The 20439-nt window shown below is 41.2% G+C and overlaps 1 protein-coding gene across 10 annotated transcripts in view; it reads left to right on the forward strand.

The window, feature by feature from the left end:
- Positions 1 to 1023: 1023 nt before the first annotated feature.
- Positions 1024 to 20439, forward strand: part of KIF27 (kinesin family member 27) — a 91881-nt gene continuing 72465 nt past the window's right edge. For 5 of the 10 annotated variants that reach the window (XR_014817744.1, XM_021064656.2, XM_021064653.2 and 2 more), the window contains exons 1-3: positions 1024 to 1165; positions 9594 to 9978; positions 19344 to 19544. Coding sequence is in view for 7 of the 10 variants with exons in the window: in XM_021064656.2 (XP_020920315.1) it covers positions 9681 to 9978; positions 19344 to 19544 (499 nt within the window). In the remaining 3 variants the exon portion in view is untranslated. Of the gene's footprint in view, positions 1166 to 1840; positions 1965 to 8779; positions 8844 to 9593; positions 9979 to 19343; positions 19545 to 20439 lie in introns of those variants that run through there. The other 5 variants (XM_084979803.1, XM_084979799.1, XM_084979802.1 and 2 more) reach the window with 2 other exon arrangements.

The following is a 20439-nucleotide window of genomic DNA, read 5'->3' on the forward strand; positions in this document are numbered from 1 at the left end:
CTCTAATTGGACCCCTAGCCTGGGAACTTCCATGTGCTGTGTGTGGAGCCCTAAAAAGACAAAAAGAAAAAAAAAATCTATTTCATAACTTAACAGCTTCCCCCCCACCCCTACCTCTTCACTTGTAAGTTTCATGAAAAAAAGGACTGCTTTTTGAAGATGCTTAGATTGTGCTACTAAAAATGGGAGGCACTGAGAAATTTAAAACTAAATTGGAAAAGATGAACATCGAATTACCATATGACCCAGCAATTTCATTCCTAGGTCTACACCCAAAAGAACTGAAAAAAATGAATTAAATACTTGTGTATGATGTTCATAGCATCATTATTCATATTATTCCCAAAATGGAAAAACCCACATGTCCATTAACTGATGAATGGATAAATAAAATGTGGTATGTCTGTACAAAGAAATATTCTGTCACAAAAAGGAATAAAAGTCTTGATACATGGTACAACATGGGTGAATCAGGAAAACACTGTTTCGCAAAATAAGCCGGACACAAAGGCCACAGATTCCATGCATACAAAATGCCCAGAACAGGTAAGTCCACAGAAACAGAAAGCAGAATAGCGGTTGTCAGTGACTGGGGGAGTGACTGCTCAGAGGCATGGGGATTTCCTTTTGGGGGTGATGAAAATGTTTTGTAAATAGAGGTGATGGTTGCACAACACTGCGAATGTCTAAAACGTCATTGAATTGTACAGTTTAAAACTGTTCATTTTATGTTATGTGGATTTTTGTGCTTCCGTAAAAATAAATAGAATCGGTAGATAAAATTCCAAAGTAATGTGACTCTCATATTCACTTTACAACTCGTGGAGCGTTACTTTGTCTCAGCACTCTGAGGGGTCCCTGGGTATTCATTTACTTTGGAGCGGATATGGGAGGCGGACTTCCAGACTGCCGGCTCTAGGCTCCTTCCCTGACCGGGCGGGTCCAGGGGGCGGAGCTTGGAGGGGCGGAGCTGGGGGGGGGCGCCGGGGAGCCGCGGGACGCCCTGACGGGCGGGGCTGCGTCGGCGGCTGGCTTCACCCGTTGCCGGGAGAACCCGCGACAACAAAAGGCGCGAGCGGCGGCGGTAGCAGCGGCGCAGCGGAGCGAAGTGAAGCCGAGGAGTCCTGCGCTGCGCTCGCCGCCGGAGCCGGGCTTTCTCGAACCGGTCAGTGAGTCGCAGGCGGGCCGGGGCAGGCTGGCGGGGCCGGGTCTGGTGCGGCGCCCGCCCGCCCTCTGCGCAGGTGTCCCCACCCGGCGGTTGGGAGGAGGGGGCGCCGGCTAGGGAGCAAGGAGCCGCCGCGGCGTGGCTTGAGGGGCTGTGGGGCGCCAGCGAGGCCGAGGAGAGCGCCCGAGAGGCCTGGGGTCGTTGCTGGGACCTTTGGCAAGCGGCTTGGAAAAGTTGGGTGCCCTTTGAGTTAGGAGGGCCTGGAGATAGGGGCGCGCGGGAACCCCGGCCCGAGCTCCACTGAATCGGATGCTGTGTATTTCTTGTGTTCATATTTCCAGTTGCAGGATCTGAAGAGGGATAGGAAGGTCCACCCTCCTTGAGGGTTTCCTTTTGTTACAGGCGGATGTTGAAATTTTTGTGCATTCTAAACTCTGGAAGTCTGAAAGCCCTTTCCTTAGAGTAGGTGATAATTGAGAAGGAAAGATGCCCGCATTCTTCCTTTGAAACAATTTTAAAATAAAATTTCTCTCTCCCCAAGTTTTAAAATCTCTGTGGTTTCCCTTTCTTTCCTATCTTCTCCATCTAGTTCTTTATGCTTCGGGGGCCTTTTCTGAGATCCTTGTGGGATTCACTGTCCATTTGCCAGAGTTTCTTTCTTTCTTTTTTTTTTAGGGCTGCACCCACAGCGTATGTTCCCAGGCTAGGGGTGGAATCGGAGCTGTAGCTGTGGGTCTCCACCGCAGCCACAGCAACGGAGGATCTGAGCCTTGTCTGCGACGTACACCACAGCTACGAGGTAATGCCACTGAGCGAGTCCAAGGTTCGAACGCATGTCCTCATGGATACTAGTCAGGTCCCTTAACCACTGAGCCACCATGGGAACTCTGCCAGAGAATTTATGAAACTATTTATTACTTACAAACTGTAACTTTTAGACAATTACTACTTTTGAAAAGCCAAGGGCACAGGATGGCAAACATAGACACTTTTGGATCAATGACATGGCATCAGTGATCAAATACTTCTCTTGTTACTGAGATTTCAAAACTCCACTGAGTGTTCCTAAATATTACCAGCCAATCAGATTTCACCTTTCTTTGCGTTTATTGGTGAGATGATACCTATGCTTCTGATGGCTGTAATTGATCAAAATCTGAAGACGTGTAAGTGGTATGGATTTTTAAAAAGAAACATAAATTCTTATATATATATATATCTGTATTTTTGTGCCATCTGTATGTTTATGGACCGTTACCAGTTTATAGGCCCTTACCGGTTTTAGAGTAGCTGAATTTCTATTGACTTTGTAGTCAGATTGTTTATAGGCATTCCTGTTAAAAACAAACAAACAAACAAACAAACAAACAACAACCCGGGAGTTCCTGTCGTTGCGCAGGGGAAACAAATCCGACTAGGAACCATGAGGTCGCAGGTTAGATCCCTGGCCTGGCTCAGTGGCTTAAGGATCTGGTGTTGCTATGAGCTGTGGTGTAGGTCGCAGACACAGCTCAGATCTGCCTTGCTGTGGCTCTGGCGTAGGCTGGCGGCTACAGCTCTCATTTGACCCCTAGCCTGGGAACCTCCATATGCCACGGGTGCAGACCTAAAGACAAATAAATAAATAAGTAAATAATAATAATAATAATAATTTAAAAAACCAAGAAAGCAAAAAATATCTTAATTTCACTTGGCATCTTTTATCAGCAATTTTGTTGGAAGTGGTTAGGTTTAGCCTAACATAGACCATGACTTTTGTTTTAATGTGGTGGTATTTAAAAAAAAGAAATAAACTAATCTTTATGACAAAACCTTCTGAGTGTTCAGAGACTTTTGGACGAACCAAGTCATATACATCCCTGTCATTTCTTTGGAAAAGTTTCCAGTACCAAATGATTGTAGAGCCCTTAATTATCCAAGAAAAGATTTACTGAATTTACGAGTATTTATTTTTCCAATAAATATTCATTTCGTGAGTATTATTTCTGAAAAATAGTAGAAATTCACCAGAATGATTAAAACTGCGAAGATTAGATGCATCTCTTTGGCCATTAGTTTGTTGACTCTGATTTGGGATTTTACAGCCCAGGGGAGCTGATATTTTCTTCACTCTCAGTGGGCTCTTAGTAGAGTGATGTAAATTTTTTGTTGTTGTTGTGCTCCTTTTTAGATTATCCACTCACAAAATTATAATTTTGGTCAGTTTGATTAATATGTGTCTTGGTGTGTTCCTTCTTGCATTTATTCTGTACAGTACTTGTGCTTCTTGAATTTGAGTGAGTGATTCCTTTCCCATGTTAGGGAAGTTTTTGACTATTACCTCTTTGAATATTTTCTCTGGCCCTTTCTCTCTCTCTTTTTCTGGCACCCCTATAATACGGATTTTAGTGCGTTTAACGTTGTCCCAGGGTTCTCTTCGACTGTATTCATTTCTTTTCAATCTTTTTTCTGTTTCACATCAGTGATTTCCACTGGTCTGTCTTCCACCTTGCTTATTCGTTCTTCTGCCTCCTGTATTCTGCTGTTGGTTGCTTGTAGTGAATTTTTTATTTGTTATTGTATTTTACATCTCTGCTTGCTTAATCCTTAAATCTTCTATTTCTTTTTTCAGTGTTTCTTGTAATTTATCAATCTTTGCCTCCAGTTTATTTCCAACATCTTGAATCATCTTTACTATCATTAGTCTAAAGTCTGTTTCATGGAGGTTGGTAATCTCCAGATCACTTAGCTGTTTTTCTGTTTTTTTTTTTTTTTTTTTTTTTGTCTTTTTTGTTGTTGTTGTTGTTGTTGTTGTTATTGTTGCTATTTCTTGGGCCGCTCCCGCGGCATATGGAGGTTCCCAGGATAGGGGTTGAATCGGAGCTGTAGCCACCGGCCTACGCCAGAGCCACAGCAACTCGGAATCCGAGCCGCATCTGCAACCTACACCACAGCTCACGGCAACGCCAGATCGTTAACCCACTGAGCAAGGGCAGGGACCGAACCCGCAACCTCATGGTTCCTAGTCGGATTCATCAACCACTGCGCCACGACGGGAACTCCTGGTTTTTTTTTCTTGTTCCGTTATCTGAGTCATAATTCTCTGCCTTTTCATTTTGTATAGATTTTTGGTGTGGTCTCTTTTTTGCAGGCTATAGGGTTATAGCCTCTCTTGCTTCTGGTATCTGCCCCCCTTGTAGGTGAAATTGGTAGGGGGGCTTGCTATAGGCTACCTGATGGGAAGGACTGTGCCTGCCCACTGGTAGGTGGAGCTGATTTTTATCCCTCTGGTGGTTGGGGCTTTCTCTCTGGGTGAGATTAGATGCAGCTGTATGCCAGGGGTCTTTAGGCAGACTGCTGAGTGAGGCTGTGTTCCCACCTAGTTTATTGTTTGGCCTGAGATTTCTCAGCCCTGATGGGTGGGGCCAGATTTTTCCAAAATGGCCACCCTTAGAGACCTCACACTATTTTTTTTTTTTTTTTTTTTTTTGTCTTTTTGCCATTTCTTGGGCCGCTCCCACGGCATATGGAGGTTCCCAGGTTAGGGGTCTAATCGGAGCTGTGGCTGCCAGCCTACACCAGAGCCACAGCAACGCGGGATCCGAGCCGCATCTGCAACCTATACCACAGCTCACGGCAACGCCGGATCGTTAACCCACTGAGCAAGGGCAGGGATCGAACCCGCAATCTCATGGTTCCTAGTCGGATTCGTTAACCACTGCGCCACGACGGGAACTCCGAGACCTCACACTATTGATCATTCCTGAGATCTTTGCCTCCAATGGCCTTCCCCCACAACAAACCACAGTCACCCTCTGTTTTCCCAGGAGATCTTCTAAGAACCATAGGCAGGTCTGACCTAGATTCCTATAGAGTCTCTGCTTTGCCCTGGGACCCAGTGCACATGAAAGCCTGTGTGCACCTTTCAAGAGTGGAGTCTCCCCCAGTCCCGTGGAGTTCCTATGCACAAGTCCTGCTGGCCCTCAATGCCAAATGCTCTGGGAGCTCCTCCTCCCAATGCCAGATACCCAGGTGTAGGAACCTGATGTGGGGCTCAAAACTCTCACTCCTGTGGGTAAGCCTCTGCAGTACAGTTACTTTCCAGTCTGTGGACCATCCACCTGGTGGATATGGGGTTGCTTATGTCGTGTAATCAGCATAATTGGCCCTCCTACTGTCTGGATGTGGCTTCCTCTTTGTCTTCTGAAGTAGGATATCTTTTTTGATCGTTTGCAGTCTATTTGGTTGAAGGTTGTTCAACAGTTGGTTGTAATTTTGTTGCTTTTATGAGGGAAGTTGAGCTCCAGTCCTACTCTGCCAGCTTAATCCTGCCTCCACTAACAAAATTGTAAATGCACAGTATTGCTGCAGAGGTTTTTTTTGAAGACTAATGAATATTAAATATGCCTTAATTAACATTTCCATTGCATGTAGTCCTGAAAATGTTATTTTAGTCCATTAGTCTCCTAGATTACTGAACAATAGTGTTCAAGACTCTTCTCCAGTGATCCCAGTCCCACCCAAACTGATTATTTTTCATCTGTACTTGAACATAGATTACTTGTTACTTTTTTTTTTTTCACTTTTACGTAAACACTGTCCTCCCAAGACTGTGAGCACTCATGTACAAGTTTTTACGTGAACATAAGCTCTCATTTCTTTTTGGGTATATACACCTAAGAGTGGAGTTGCTGGGTCAAATGATAACTCTGTTTAACATTTTGAGGAACTGCCAGATTGTTCCAAAGAGACTACATCATTTTACATTCCTGTCAGGAGTACATGAGGGTTCTGTATTCTCTACATTCTTGCCAAAATTTATTATGATCTATCTTTTTTATTAGAGCTGTGTTAGTTGGAGTGAAGTGGCATCTCATTGTGGATTTGATCACATTTCCCCATAGCTAATGATGCTGAGGATCTTCGGATTGCTTATTGGCCAATTTTATATCATCTTCAAAGAACTGTCTTTTCAGATTCTTTGCCCACTTTTGAGTTGGCTTGTCTTTTTATTATTGACTTGTTCTAGTTCTTTATATACTCTAGTTACAAATCCTTATCAGATCTATGACTTTCAATTTTTTTTTTTTTTTTTTTTTTTAGCAAAGGAGAAAAAAAAGCTTTATTGGCTTTGCCAGGCAAAGGTGGGTCACAGCAGATTAATGCCTTAAAGACTGTGCCCCCCTTAGAAGAGTTTTGGGAGTGAAAAATAGGGCCACAGAGAAGGATCAGGGTAGAGGTAGGCTTGCATTGTTTTCAAAGCTGGTGTTCTGTGGTATGGTGGTCTTTCTGGAATAAAGAATGCTGCCGTAACATCTTCTGTTTGTTGGGGGTTTAGTTCCAGTGTCTGGAGTCACTGAGGTTCGGGTTCTTCATGGCTCTGTGCAGAACGAATTCAGAGAAAGACAAAGTGATAGGCAAGAAATAGAGTTATTAAGATAAGACGCTTGTGAGAGATGCAGGCAGGCAGGCAAGGAGGCTCTGCCTTGACTTGGAAATATTTTCTCCTATTCAGTGATTTGTCTTTTCACTTTCTTGGTGATGACCTTTGAAGCACAAAACTTTTAAATTTGAATAAGTCCGTCTTATCTATTTTTCCTTTTACTGCTTATTGCTTTTGCTTTTGATGTCATATCTGAGAAATCACTGCCAAATCCAAGATTACAAATAATTATCCTTGTGTTTTCTCAAGGATTTTACAGTTTCAACTCTTACACATAAGTCTTATGAGCCATTTGAATTAACTTTTGTATATAGTGTGAGGTAGGAATCCAGTTTTATTCTTATGTGTATGGATATCCAGTTGTCCCATGGCTACTTGTTGAAAGACTGTTCTTTCCCCATTGAATTGTCTTGGTATTCTTGTTGAAAATCAATTGCTGGAGTTCCCATCGTGGCACAGTGGAAACGAATCCAACTAGGAACCATGAGGTTTTGGGTTCGATCCCTGGCCTTGCTCAATGGGGTAAGAATCTGGCATTGCTGTGAGCTGTGGTGTAGTTCGAAGATGCGGCTCAGATCTGACATTGCTGTGGCTCTGGGGTAGGCTGGCAGCAACAGCTCAGATTAGACCCCCTAGCCTGGGAACTTCTATATGCCACGGGTATGGCCCTATAGACAAAAAAAAAAAAAAAAAAAAAGGAAAATCAATTGCCAATAGATACTCTTTTTTTTTTTTTTTTTTTTGTCTTTTTGTTTTCTTTAGGGCCACACCCTTGGCATATGGAGGTTCCCAGGCTAGGAGTACAATCGGATCTATAGCCTCTTGCCTATGCCACAGCCACAGCAGCTCGGGATCTGAGCCACTTCTGGGACCTACAACAGCTCATGGCAATGCTGAATCCTTCACCCACTGAGCAAGGCCAGGGATCGAACCTGCAACCTCATGGTTATTAGGTTTAGTAACCACTGAGCCATACGGCCAACATGGCCCATAGATATTCTTAGGTGGTAAATGAAACAAGGCCCCAAAAGACAAAAAATCAGCATAACCCAGTCAATTCCAGACCTGCAGACTCCTTCTTGTGGAACAGGTGCATGTGGTGGATTGAGTTTCTGAAATAAAGATAGCCCTGAGGAGAAAGTTAAAGATTACATAGTACTGGAGTCCCAGTTGTGGAGCAGCAGAAACGAATCTGACGAGGAACCATGAGGTTGTGGGTTCAATCCCTGGCCTCGCTCAGTGGGTTGAGGATCCGGCATTGCCAAGGGCTGTGGTGTAGGTCACAGACACGGCTCAGATCTGGCGTTGCTGTGCCTGTGGTGTAGGCCAGTAGCTGTAGCTCACATTCAACTCCTAGCCTTGGGAACCTCCATGTGCCAAGGTTGAGGCCCCCCCCAAAAAAGAAAAAAAATATTACATAGTACTCCCAAATACCAACCTTAGACTACATGACTTGGCAAAAATGACCCCTGTCTGTGAAAAAACCAAGCACTCCCCTTGGGGGGCAGCATTGAGTCTTGCTCGAGCAGAGCTCCTGACCACTCTGTTGGTCAATAAACTGCTTGCAATCTCATTGCTCCAGCCTCTGCCTCCTTCTTCCCTGCTGTTCTAACAGACATGAGGGTTTATATCAGGATTCTCAATTATTTTCCATTGATATTTAAGTCTGACCTATGCCAGTACCACATTGTCTTAATTACTGTTGCCAGGTTTTAAAATTGGGGAAGTATGTCCTCCAACTTGGCTCTTTTTTCAATATTGTATTGGCTATTCTGTGTCCCTTGAATTTCCGTATGAACTTTATTTTATTTTATTTGTCTTTTTTTTAGGGTCGCACCTGTGGCATATGCAGGTTCCTAGGCTAGGGGTTGAATTGGAGCTGTAGCCTCCAGACTGTGCCACAGCCACAGCAACGTGGGATCTGAGCCGTGTCTGGGACCTACACCACAGCTCACGGCAACGCCGGATCCTTAACCCACTGAGTGGAGGCTAGGAATCAAACCCACATCCTCATGATTGCTGGTTGGGTTTGTTAACCACTGAGCCACCACGGGAACTCTCCCTATGAATTTTAGGATCAGCTTGTCAATTTCTGCAGAGAGGTCAGCTGGGATTTTGATAGGTGTTTCACTGACTTTTTAGATGCATTTGGGGAATATTGCCAATTTTATATGTTGTGTCTTCCAGTCCATGAAGATGAGGTGTTTTTCCATTTGTTTAGATCTTCTTTCAACAATATTTTATGGTTTTCAGAGTGTAAGTTTTACATGTCTTTTGTTAGATTTATTCCTGAGCATTTGATTCTTTTTAATGCTGTTGTAAATGAAATTGTTCTTTTATTTTTCAGGTTGTTCATTGTAAGTGTAGCTACCAATTAAATTTTAATGTATTAATTAATGTTTTGATTCCACCAGAGATCTTCAGAAATAAGTACCACATGATTTAGGAGTGAAACAGTAATTTTTCTGTTAGTTGTGGTTACTTTTGAATTGAAAATTTTGGTTTTAAATTTACTTATAGAAGGCCTTAAATCTATTTTCATGGATTAATTTCTAACATTTGTGACAAAGACGAGATGTTATTTTTCAGTACATAGCTATAAAATCTAATACACGGGTTTGCTTTGCACTGTTTGTGTTCATGTGTACAATTACCTAATTATTTCCCTATGTATCAAACTCCCCAGTTGTTCAATATTTAGGTTAGAGACCTGGGAAACATATTACCACTCTAGAAAGAATGGTGTAATTCTTTCTATCCTGTGCACTTAGCGATTTACTTTGTCATTTACCAACTCATGGCTCCCACCCCCCAGATTATTTTGCAGCATATCCAGACATCATATCGTTGCATCCGTAAATAATATCTTTTTAAAGACAGATATTCTCTTTGTAGCTATCTTATATTGGTGCAAACCCTGCTATAATTGACTTTGCTTTAGAAAATGGTTAGTTTATTAGAATAGTGGAGTCAATAACTAAATTTTGTTTTTATTTTGATACACAGGGGTCCAGATCTTATGTAAAATGGATGTTTCTCACACTAGATACTGACTATTAAGTAGAAAATCTATTTAGTAAAATCTAAGCTGCCATGGAAGAAATACCAGTAAAAGTTGCCGTAAGAATTAGACCTCTGCTGTGCAAAGAAGTTCTTCATAATCATCAAGCTTGTGTGAGAGTTATTCCAAACACCCAACAGATTATCATTGGGAGAGACAGAGTCTTTACTTTTGATTTTGTTTTTGGCAAAAATTCCACTCAAGATGAAGTTTATAATACCTGTATAAAGCCACTAGTGTTGTCACTCATTGAGGGCTATAATGCAACCGTTTTTGCCTATGGACAAACTGGATCTGGGAAGACGTACACCATTGGAGGAGGCCATGTTGGTAAGATGCTCTTACTCTTTGACTTTTATTGGAGACACTAGAAGGAAGCTTTAATACCACAGTGCCTGCCACATAGTGGGTGCTCAGCATATTGATTGAGTGAAATAATGAATAGGATAATCAGATGTGTTCATAAAAGCATCATCTTTGAAAGATTTGTTTTTAAATATTGAAGTTTCATTGAATAATTTGATTTATGATTATATTTGCCTGAGGAAAGGCATTTAAGACAGTGTTCGGTGTTCAGTCCTTCACCATTTCCTCACAGTGTTATTGAGATAAAATTGATGTGTGATATTCTTTTTTTTTGCCTTTTTAGGGCCGCACCCGCGTCATATGGAGGTTCCCAGGCTAGGGGTTAAATCAGAGCTGTAGCTGCTGGCCTACACCACAGCCACAGTAATGCCAGATCTGAGCCGCATCTGACCTACACCATGGCTCACGGCAACGTCGGATCCTTAACCTACTAGCAAGGCCAGGGATCAAACCTGCGTCCTCATGCATACTTGTCAGATTCATATCCACTGAGCCTCGATGGGAACTCCAACATGTAACATTTTGTTAGTCCAAGTATACAACATAGTGATTTGATATATCTGTATATTGCAAAATGATTATCACAGTTAGTTTAGCCAACTTTAGTCACCTCACATAGATTTTTTTTCTTGTGATGAGAACTTTTAAGTCCAACTCTCTTAACAACTTTCAAATATACAAAATAAAGTTCAAATAAACTATAGTTACTATGCTGTAGGTTGCATCCCAGAACTCAATTATGTTATAGCTGGCAGTTTTCACCTTTTGACCACTTTCACCCATTCTCCACCTCCCTCTACCACAGCTCTTTGTCATTTTGAACAGATTTTAAAATAGAGAGGAATGAATTAACACGATCAGATTTTACATCTTTTAATGCTTTAAATGTTAGGAGTCCTGCAATCAAAACTGAAAGACGATAGAAGAAATTTATTATGTAAATAAAGTGTTTTAACATTTTTTTCTAGTCAGATTTGTATTTTATTTTCTTTCGGCATAATGATTTGATAAATGTATACATTGTGAAAGGATTCCTCCCATTAGTTAACATAGTCATCACCTCATGTAATAGACAGATTTCTATTTTAAGAACTGAACATTTTAGGATACAGTTTCTCTTGCTTGTAATTCTAGCTGGGAAAGGTGGAATGATAGGATTTTCTTTAGAGCTGGAAGGAACCGCCTTGAAAATCATTTTTCTTCATTTATAATTGAGGAGTTGCAGCCACAGAGCAGTGAAGGGCTTGGTCAGTTAGGTGGCTAGTGACAGAGCTGAGATTGAAAGCTGGGTCCTCTGTTGAGGTCATTTACTGTATTGGTATTTTTTTTAATAAAAGCAAAATTTTGAATGTTTCACACATTTATCATTGTTTAAGATTGTTGTTAGTATTCTCTGTATGTGTAATGACTCTCAGATATGTTTTCTGCTTTCATGCTTCTGAAACATAGAATGTGTGACTTTCACAAACATCTCATTACAACTAGGGATTATTGGGGAAGGTTAGAGGGTGGCCATGTGGTTTGAGGAGGCCCTTATTCCAAAGATTAAATGGAAGAGTTGCAAGTGCCCTGTACTCCCTGCCCCTTCCCTTTAAATACTTTAAAAAAACAGTGTTTTTTTAGAATTCTGTTATACAGGATTAAGAGATTAAAGATATTAGAGGGAGTTCCCATCATGGGCATGTGGTTAATGAATCATCTGGAACCATGAGGTTGCGGGTTCAATCCCTGGCCTTGCTCAGTGGGTTAAGGATCCAGAGTGGCTGTGAGCTATGGTGTAGGTTGCAGACATGGCTTGGATCCCGTGTTGCTTTGGTTGTGGCATAAGCTGGCAGCTGTAGCTCTGATTTGACCCTTAGCATGGGAACCTCCATATGCTGCTGGAGCGGCCCTAGAAAAGACAAAAAAAAAAAAAAAAAAGATATTATTTTAGGGTCTCGCAATAAAAAATTTCAATTTTTCTACTACAGGTTGTGCATTTCCTTGAGGATTGTAGGTTTTTGTTTGTTTGTTTGTTTTTACTTTTTTGGCTGCACCCACAGCATATGTAAGCTCCCAGGCCAGTGATTGAATCTGAGCTGTAGTTACGACCTACAGCACAGCTGCAGCAACGCCAGATCCTTCATCCACTGCACCACAGCAGGAACTCCTGTATCTTTTTTTTTTTTTATTGGCAATTGCTTTATGATCTTATAGATTTGCTATATGCCTTATACTAATAAGAGTCGTAAAATTTTAACAGCTTGGTGACTTACTTATAGCAATATATTGTGTTGTTTTTGTTTGTTTGTTTTGGCTACACCCAAGGCAGATGGAAGGTTTTGGGCTGAGGATTGAACCTGCGACCCGAACCATTGCAGTGATGGTACTGAATCCTTAACCTACTGTGCCACAAAGGAACAACATGCTGTATTGTTTTTTAAGGGGCCATGAGTACAATTTTAATTCCTTAAGGGAAAAAGTTATTAAAGTCACTTGTTGTCCTAAAATACTGGCTCTAAAATACTTGATACCAAAAGAAATAGATGACCATTAGGAATAGTTTTAGATGTTTTTTACTCTACATTTTTTTTTAAAAAATTGTTCATTGTAAAAAGAATTACAAGTGATACTTAAGACATCAAACAAATGAAAGCTCCTCTTATTCCCAGAAAATAACAGTTTGTATAAATTCAGGAATCCTCTAGACATTTTTCCTGGCATATTACAAGTACTCACACATGTAGATTTTGGTTGTTTGGTTTTCCTTTTGTTGTTCTTTGTTTAATGAGGTATTTTATACCTCTGGTTCTATAACTTTCTTTTTGCAATTAAGAAAAAAAATGTCACTTCATTTCTTCTCATTTGGGTCATAGAATTTCACCCCATTTTTTTTGGCTGTGCATATAATATTCCAGAGTTTGAATGGATCATAATTCACCCATTCCAGTATTAATGGGCATTTAGGTTGGTTTTGATTTTTACTATTTAAAAAAGTTACAGTGTATATCTCTGTATATTTACCTTTATATCCATGTGCAGATATATAATCTATTTTGTAGAATAGATTCCTAGAGGTAGATTTGTTGATTCAGTGGGTATGCACATTTAAAATGTGGATAGAAGCGTTCCTGTCAAGGCTAAGTAGAAACGAATTGGACTAGTATCCATTAAGATGTGGGTTTGATCCCTGGCCTCACTCAGTGGATTAAGGATCTGGCATTGCTGTGAAGTGAGGTATAGGTCACAAATGCTGTTCAGATATTGCATTGCTGTGGCTGTGGTGTAGGCTGGCAGCTATAGCTCTGATTCAACCCCCAGCCTGGGAACTTCCATATACCACAGGTGTGGCCCTAAAAAACCAATCAATCGATCAATCAGTAAGTGCATAAGTAAGTAAATAAATAAATAAAATGTGGATAGATACTGACAGATTATCCTCCTAAAAGGCCTGTATTAATTGGATTATATTCCCACCAACAATATGTGAAAGCCATTTATTTGCTCATATTCTTGCCAGTTACTGGAAATTATAAATCCAAAATTTTTTTTTCATCATTTGTTGTTTGAAGTTGCATTTCTTGGTGTATTTCTGAAAATAGCATTTTCAATTTTCCCAGGTATCTGTAGGACACCAGTTCTGGATTGGCCATCTGCTGTTCGGTTATTTTTTTTTCCTCTTGATTTTTAGGGCTGCACCTGTGGCATATGGAGGGTCCCAGGCTAGGGATCCAATTAGAACTGTAGCTGCCAGCCTACGCCACAGCTGCAGCAACATCAGATCCAAGCTGCATCTGTAACTTACAATACAGTTGATGGATACGCCAGATCTTTATTAACCCACTGAGCAAGGCCAGGGATCGAACCCGCAATGTCATGGTTCCTAGTTGGATTCATTTCTGCTGTGCCACGATGGGAACTCTTGCTGTTTGGTTATTGACCATGCAAATAATATTGTTTTTTCTCTAATAATTTATCAAGCATTTGCAGTGGCTAAGGTACCATGCTAGGCACTGTGGCAGGATAGAAATCTCTTATTTTCAAAATGATGCTTACTTAAACTAATATTCATTTCCATGCTTTTCAGAACCTTGGATTTACTACCTCTTATCATGCACAATCTTCTCTAAAAACTTTTATTTTCTTACTCTTTAAATGGTGTATAAGAACTAAATGGTGGATGTTGAGCTATAAAGCTTTACAGTTTTTTCCTCTGAGATAGTCGGTTTCAGTAATATAAGCATGACATTGAAAATGTGATCTTTACCAAAATACATATTGAAGCTTTATTTATAAATATTACTTGAAATCCAGCGTTTTGATAAGTCTTTTGAATTACTGCGCTTCGTTATCTGTTGAAGTGGGAAATAAATCTTTCTTTCTTTCTTTCTTTCTTTCCTTCTTTCTTCTTTCTTTCCTTCCTTCCTTCCTTCCTTCCTTCCTTCCTTCCTTCCTTCCTTCCTTCCTTTTAGGGCCGCACCTGCAGCATATGGAGGTTCCCAGGCTAGGGGTCTAGTTGGAGCTGTAGCCGCCGGCCTATAGCACAACCACAGCAACGCAGGATCCACGCCTTGTCTGCGACCTACACTGCAGCTCATGGCAACGCCGGATCCTTAACCCACTGAGCAAGGCCAGGGATCAAACTCTTAACCTCAAGGTTCCTAGTCAGATTCGTTTCTGCTGTGCCAGGACGGGAACTCCAAAATGTGCTGTTTCTGATCAGCCTTATATTCTGGCTACTCTGGAGTTGATAGGTATAGCACTATTGGCTAGTTCCAGGAAAACTCTAAAAGGAGTCTTAACATCCTCTTGTACAGGAAAGACACGCATCTTCCTTTTCTTGCCACATGATGGCGATCCTGTATTTTAAATTAAGTGAAAGGCAGTCCAACTTTGTAGGGCTCAGATTTCTGGGATTTTTGTTGCCAAAAATCTAAAACGTTAGTAATCTTCAGCTTGGAAGCAAGTTGTTTTTAAGGTTATTTGTAAGCCACTTTTTTGTAGCTTGGAGTATATTTTCTGTGGAACAGTACTAAAAATGGTGGGCAGGTTTCTAAATGGGCCTGTAGAAACTTATTTAACCTTTTTTCTTTTTCTTTTTTTAGGGTCGCACCCGCGGCATATGGAGGTTCCCAGGCTAGGGATCTAATTGGAGCTGTAGCCATCGGCTTACATCATAGCCACAGTAATGCTGGATCTGAGCCCCATCTGTGACCTACACCACAGCTCATGGCAAGGCCAGATCCTCAATCCACTGAGCGAGGCCAGGAATTGAACCAAAACCTCATGGTTCCTAGTTAGACTCCTTTCCTCTGTGCTACAGTGGGAACTCCCGAAACTTATTATTTTTGTCTTTTCTGGGGCCGCACCTGCGGCATATGGATATTCCCAGGCAAGGGGGTCTAATCAGAGCTATAGCTGTCAGCCTACACGACAGCCACAGCAATGGGGGATCTGAGCCACATCTGCAACCTACACCACAGCTCAGGGCAACACCAGATCCTTAACCCACTGAGCGAGGCCAAGGATCGAACCTGAAACCTCATGGTTCCTAGTAGGATTCGTTAACCACTGAGCCATGACAGGAACTCCAACTCCAGAAACTTATTTAACCTTAAGTCCCAATTTATTCTTTCATTTACTCTAAATTTTATCTTGTACACTTAAAAAATTATTTTTAAAATTGTTGTTAAATAAATGTAAAACTCAGTTTGACATTTTAGCTATTGTTGTGGTAGAATTTATAACAAATTTTTTTATCATTTTAACCATTTTTAAGAGTATAGTTCTGTGACATTAAGTACATTCACAGTGCTTTACAATCATCACTGCTCTTCCAAGAATTTTTTATCACCCCAAATGAAAGCTTTGTGTCCATTAAGCAATAACTCTTCTCTCCCACATCCCCTGGTAACCTCCAGTTTACTTTCTTTGACTATGAATTTGCCTCTTCTGGATGTTTCATAGACTTGGAATCATACAGTATTTGTTCTCCTAGTTCTGGCTTCTTGCACTTAGCATGATGTATCTAAGAGTATGCTCCATGTATGTATAGCATGTATCAGAACTTCATTCCTTTTTATGACTGAATGATTTTCCATTGCATGTATAAGTCACCTTTGGTTTATCCATTCATCTGTTGATGGACCACTTGAGTTATACATCCCTTTTGGCTATTGTGAATAATGCTGCTGTGCACATTGGTGTACAAGTATCCGAGTCTCTTGTGTGCATTCCTATTCATTCGTGTTATTGTGAGACTCTGCGTTCCAGGTTATGGAAGTGATGGAGAAGAGGGGCAGAGATGTTCCCTTCCTCATGCCTGGGCCGTGGTCTTGGCCTGGGCAGAACTGGTCTTTCTGCACATCTCTTCTGCACGTGTCCTTTGTTGCCACTGGACTCTGGCTTCCTCCCCTGTCCCTTTTTTATGCCTGTCTACTCTCAAACTACCTGCACCTTTTCACCTCACCCAGAAATCTCAAAACAAATGCTTATTGGCTAAGTGTGAAGAAATATGACCCAAGTATTTTTTTAAAAGGGTTCTTACTAACATAAATGAGTTACATTCTGATGACGGAGATTCTACCCAGGCCATAATAAATAATCTAAAGAAATATTTTAGTACATAGGACTGTGAAATAAGGTGATCTAACCAGGGTCAGTTTCTACTACCTCTGCTGTTTTGTTTGTTTGGTCTTATACTCTTTTTAGGGCTGCACCCATGGCATATGGAAGTTCCCAGGCTAGGGGTCTAATCAGAACTGTAGCCACTGGCCTACGCCTGAGCCACAGCAATGCCGGATCCTTAACCCACTGAGTGAGGCCAGGGATCAAGCCTGCACCCTCATGGTTGCTAGTCAGATTCATTAACTGCTGAGCCACAACAGGAACTCCGACTTTTGATACTATTGATACTAATGGATCTCCAAAAAAGCTGTACAGGATAGCATTCTCATAGTATTAGAGGACTGATTTGCTCACCTTGAGGAAATGGGGCATTATCAAATTTAAAAATCTTTGCTCACATGGTATTTTAAACAGTGAATAATCATAAGTAGTGATAATATGGTTGTGAACACAGTTCTTCATCAATTACAATGATTTTAATAGTATTTTAGTATCAATAGTTGAGAGACTGCTGGATAAATCAGTCATTACTGTATCTTAAAATAATAACCTTTCCCACTTCCCTTTTTGGACCCACTCCCACCCCACTTTTCTGCTTCTCTTGGCAGTGGAACCTTGACGGTGTCATCTGTGACTCGCCATGTCAGTTCTCCTCTCATTCTTTCTTGCCGTCACTCCATTCAGACTTTCACCTTCTCTACCACTAAGACTGCAGTTGTCAAGATGTCATAAATGACCCTAACTTTACTAAATTCAGTGGTCAATTATCATATCAAACTGGCTTTGCAGCAAATTTGATACACACTCTGCGCTTGGTTTCCAGGCCACCAGGTTCTTGCTTTTCCTCCTGCTTAACTGAGTGCTCCTCATGCTCTTTTGCTAATTCCTTATAAATGAAGCAACAAATGTCAAAGGGTGCAGGGCTCAGTCTTTGGTGCTCTGTTTTTCTCCTTGATCTCATCCAACCCCATGACATTAATACCATCTGTATGTAGCTAGCTGACTTTCAATTTGTTACCTCCAGTCCAGGCTACTGTCTTGAACTATGGTCTTATATGTCCAGCTTCCCATTCAACCATCCCAATTGTATCCTTAATAGATATCACAAACTTAATAGGTCAAAAAACGAACTTCTCCCACTTTCCCCTCATACCAATTCAGCATCCACTCCTCCCCATATCAGTTAATTACAACTCCAGTGCTCAGGATCAAACCTTGGAGTCATCCTTGACTCATCACTTTCTCTCACATTCCACATCCAGTCTGACAGGGAATCTTTTTTTTTTTTTTTTTTTTTTTTTGTCTTTTTGTCTCTCTAAGGCCGTACCCACAGCATGTGGAGGTTCCCAGGCCAGGAGTCTAATCGGAGCTATAGCTGCCGGCCTATGTAACAGCCACAGCAACACCAGATCTAAGCCGCATCTGTGGCCTACACCATTGCTCACGGCAATGCTGGATCCTTAACCCACTTAGCAAGGCCAGGGATCAAACCCTTAACCTCATGGTTCCTAGTCAGATTCGTTTCTGCTGCGCCATGACAGGAACTCCTTGACAGAGAATCTTAAAGGCTTTCCCTTAAACTTAAATCTGAAATCTGGACACTTTTTTTTTTTTTGGTTATCATGCATTTTATTTTTTTTTAATTGTTATTTCCCCAATACAATTTTTTTTCTACTGTACAGCATGGTGACCCAGTTACACATACATGTATACATTCTTTTTTCTCCCATTATCATGTTCCATCATAATTAACTAGACATAGTTCCCAGTGCCACACAGCAGGATCTCATTGCTAATCCATTCCAAAAGCAATAGTTTGCATCTATTAACCCCAGGCTCCCAATTCATCCCACTCCTTCCCCCTCCCCCTCGGCCACCACAAGTCTATTCTGGTCACTTCTTAACCTTTCTCTGATGCCATCCTTGGGTAAACTACCATCATGTCCATCTCTGCCCCTGTCCTTTAATATTGATGTAAAACCCAGTAGCCGGAGTGGTCTCTTTTAAACCCCAAGTTACTGCTGTGCTCCAGTGGTTCTCGTCACAGGGTAAGACCTAAAGACTGCTGTGGTCTACAAGGACCTACATGCTCTGATTTCTGTCACTCTTCCCTTGCTCCCTCTGCTCCAGCCACACAGGCCTCCTTGTTTATGGATCACACCAGTTTCACACCTTTGTGCATGTTCTCTCTGTCTAGGACCCTCAGATACCCACATGACCCCTCTGGCCCCTCTTTCAAGTTTTTGCTCAAATGTCAGCTTGTACGTGATGTCCTATTTAAAGTCGCAAGCACCTCTCACCTAATTACACTCACACTTCCAGTCTCCTTTACCTTGCCCCATTTATTCCTCTGGGCATATTTAACACCTTTTACTGTACCGTATTATTCACTTATCAGCTATTCTTTTTTGCTGTTGTCTTTCTCTCCTAGTACAGTTCCCTAAGGGCAGGGATTTTTTTTCCTCCGTTTTGTTCACTGATGGTTCCTGGGGTCCTAGAATCTGCCTGGCACATAGTAGGTACTAGGTAAATAGTGAGTGCATGAATGAATTTTGAGTAAGGGCCCGCAAGTGAAAACTTTCATTTCTCAATTTTGTAGTTAATGGTTTTAAAAAGTTTAATAATAGAGATTAAGCAAGTGAATTTATTGATTGTACATTTATTAATTGTAGCTTTTCTTAAAACTTAAGTTTCAGATGTGCTTTCTTTTTCTAAACTTTCAGTTTCAGTTGTGGAGGATCAAAAGGGTATCATTCCTCGTGCTATCCAAGAAATATTTCAAAACATCTCTGAAAATCCTAGCATTGACTTTACTATAAAAGTGTCTTATATAGAAGTTTACAAAGAAGACCTAAGAGATCTTCTAGAATTGGAGACATCTATGAAGGATCTTCACATCCGAGAAGATGAAAAGGGAAACACAGGTAAAGTAGCCTACCTAACTGATAGCCTTCATTAGCAGATGGATATGATTTAATTCAGTTTCTGGGTATTTCCCAAGGATTCTTTAAAAACAGACATAGAAACAAAATGAATTTTGTTTTTACTTTTGCATTGCATAGCTTAATGATTACCAATAGCAGTGAACTCATCCAGGTGAAAAACAGAAGTTCAGACTGGTTGGTAAGATGAAATTATTAAGGTACAATTTAAAATTCAGTTGGAGTTCCCATCGTGGCTTAGCAGTTAGCGAACCTGACAAGCATCCATGAGGACGCTTGGCCTCGCTCAGTGGGTTAAGGATCTGGTGTTGCCGTGAGCTGTGTGGTAGGTCACAGATGCGGCTGGGATCCTGCGTTGCTATGGCTCTGATGCAGGCCAACAGCTATAGCTCCAATTCGACCCCTCGCCTGGAAACCTCCACATGCTGCGAGTTCAGCCCTAAAAAGACGAAAAGACCAAAAAAAAAAAAAAAAAAAAAAACCCAAATTGAGCTGACTCTTGATTAACATGATTGGTGGGGGTGGCATTGGGTTGTTGACCCTCTGCACAGTCAAAAATGCAAGGGTAACTCAATAAAAATGTCAAACAAATGCATTTTGGTTGTGAATGAGCATTTTAAGTGATAGATGGCAATCTTCAAATAGTTTACATGGTACCAAAATTTTTGCAGGATTGCTATCAGCTAGAGAATATTATGATCATTAATTTTTTTTTTTTTGTCTTTTGTCTTTTTGTTGTTGTTGTTGTTGCTATTTCTTGGGCCGCTCCCGCGCATATGGAGGTTCCCAGGCTAGGGGTTGAATCGGAGCTGTAGCCACCGGCCTACGCCAGAGCCACAGCAACGCAGGATCCGAGCCGCGTCTGCAACCTACACCA

The sequence above is a fragment of the Sus scrofa genome, chromosome 10 (genome assembly GCF_054392235.1).
Source record: "Sus scrofa isolate SSC_HxYL_T2T_F1_AM1 chromosome 10, Sscrofa_HxYL_maternal_Yorkshire_Landrace_v2.0, whole genome shotgun sequence".
Taxonomy (NCBI): domain Eukaryota; kingdom Metazoa; phylum Chordata; class Mammalia; order Artiodactyla; family Suidae; genus Sus; species Sus scrofa.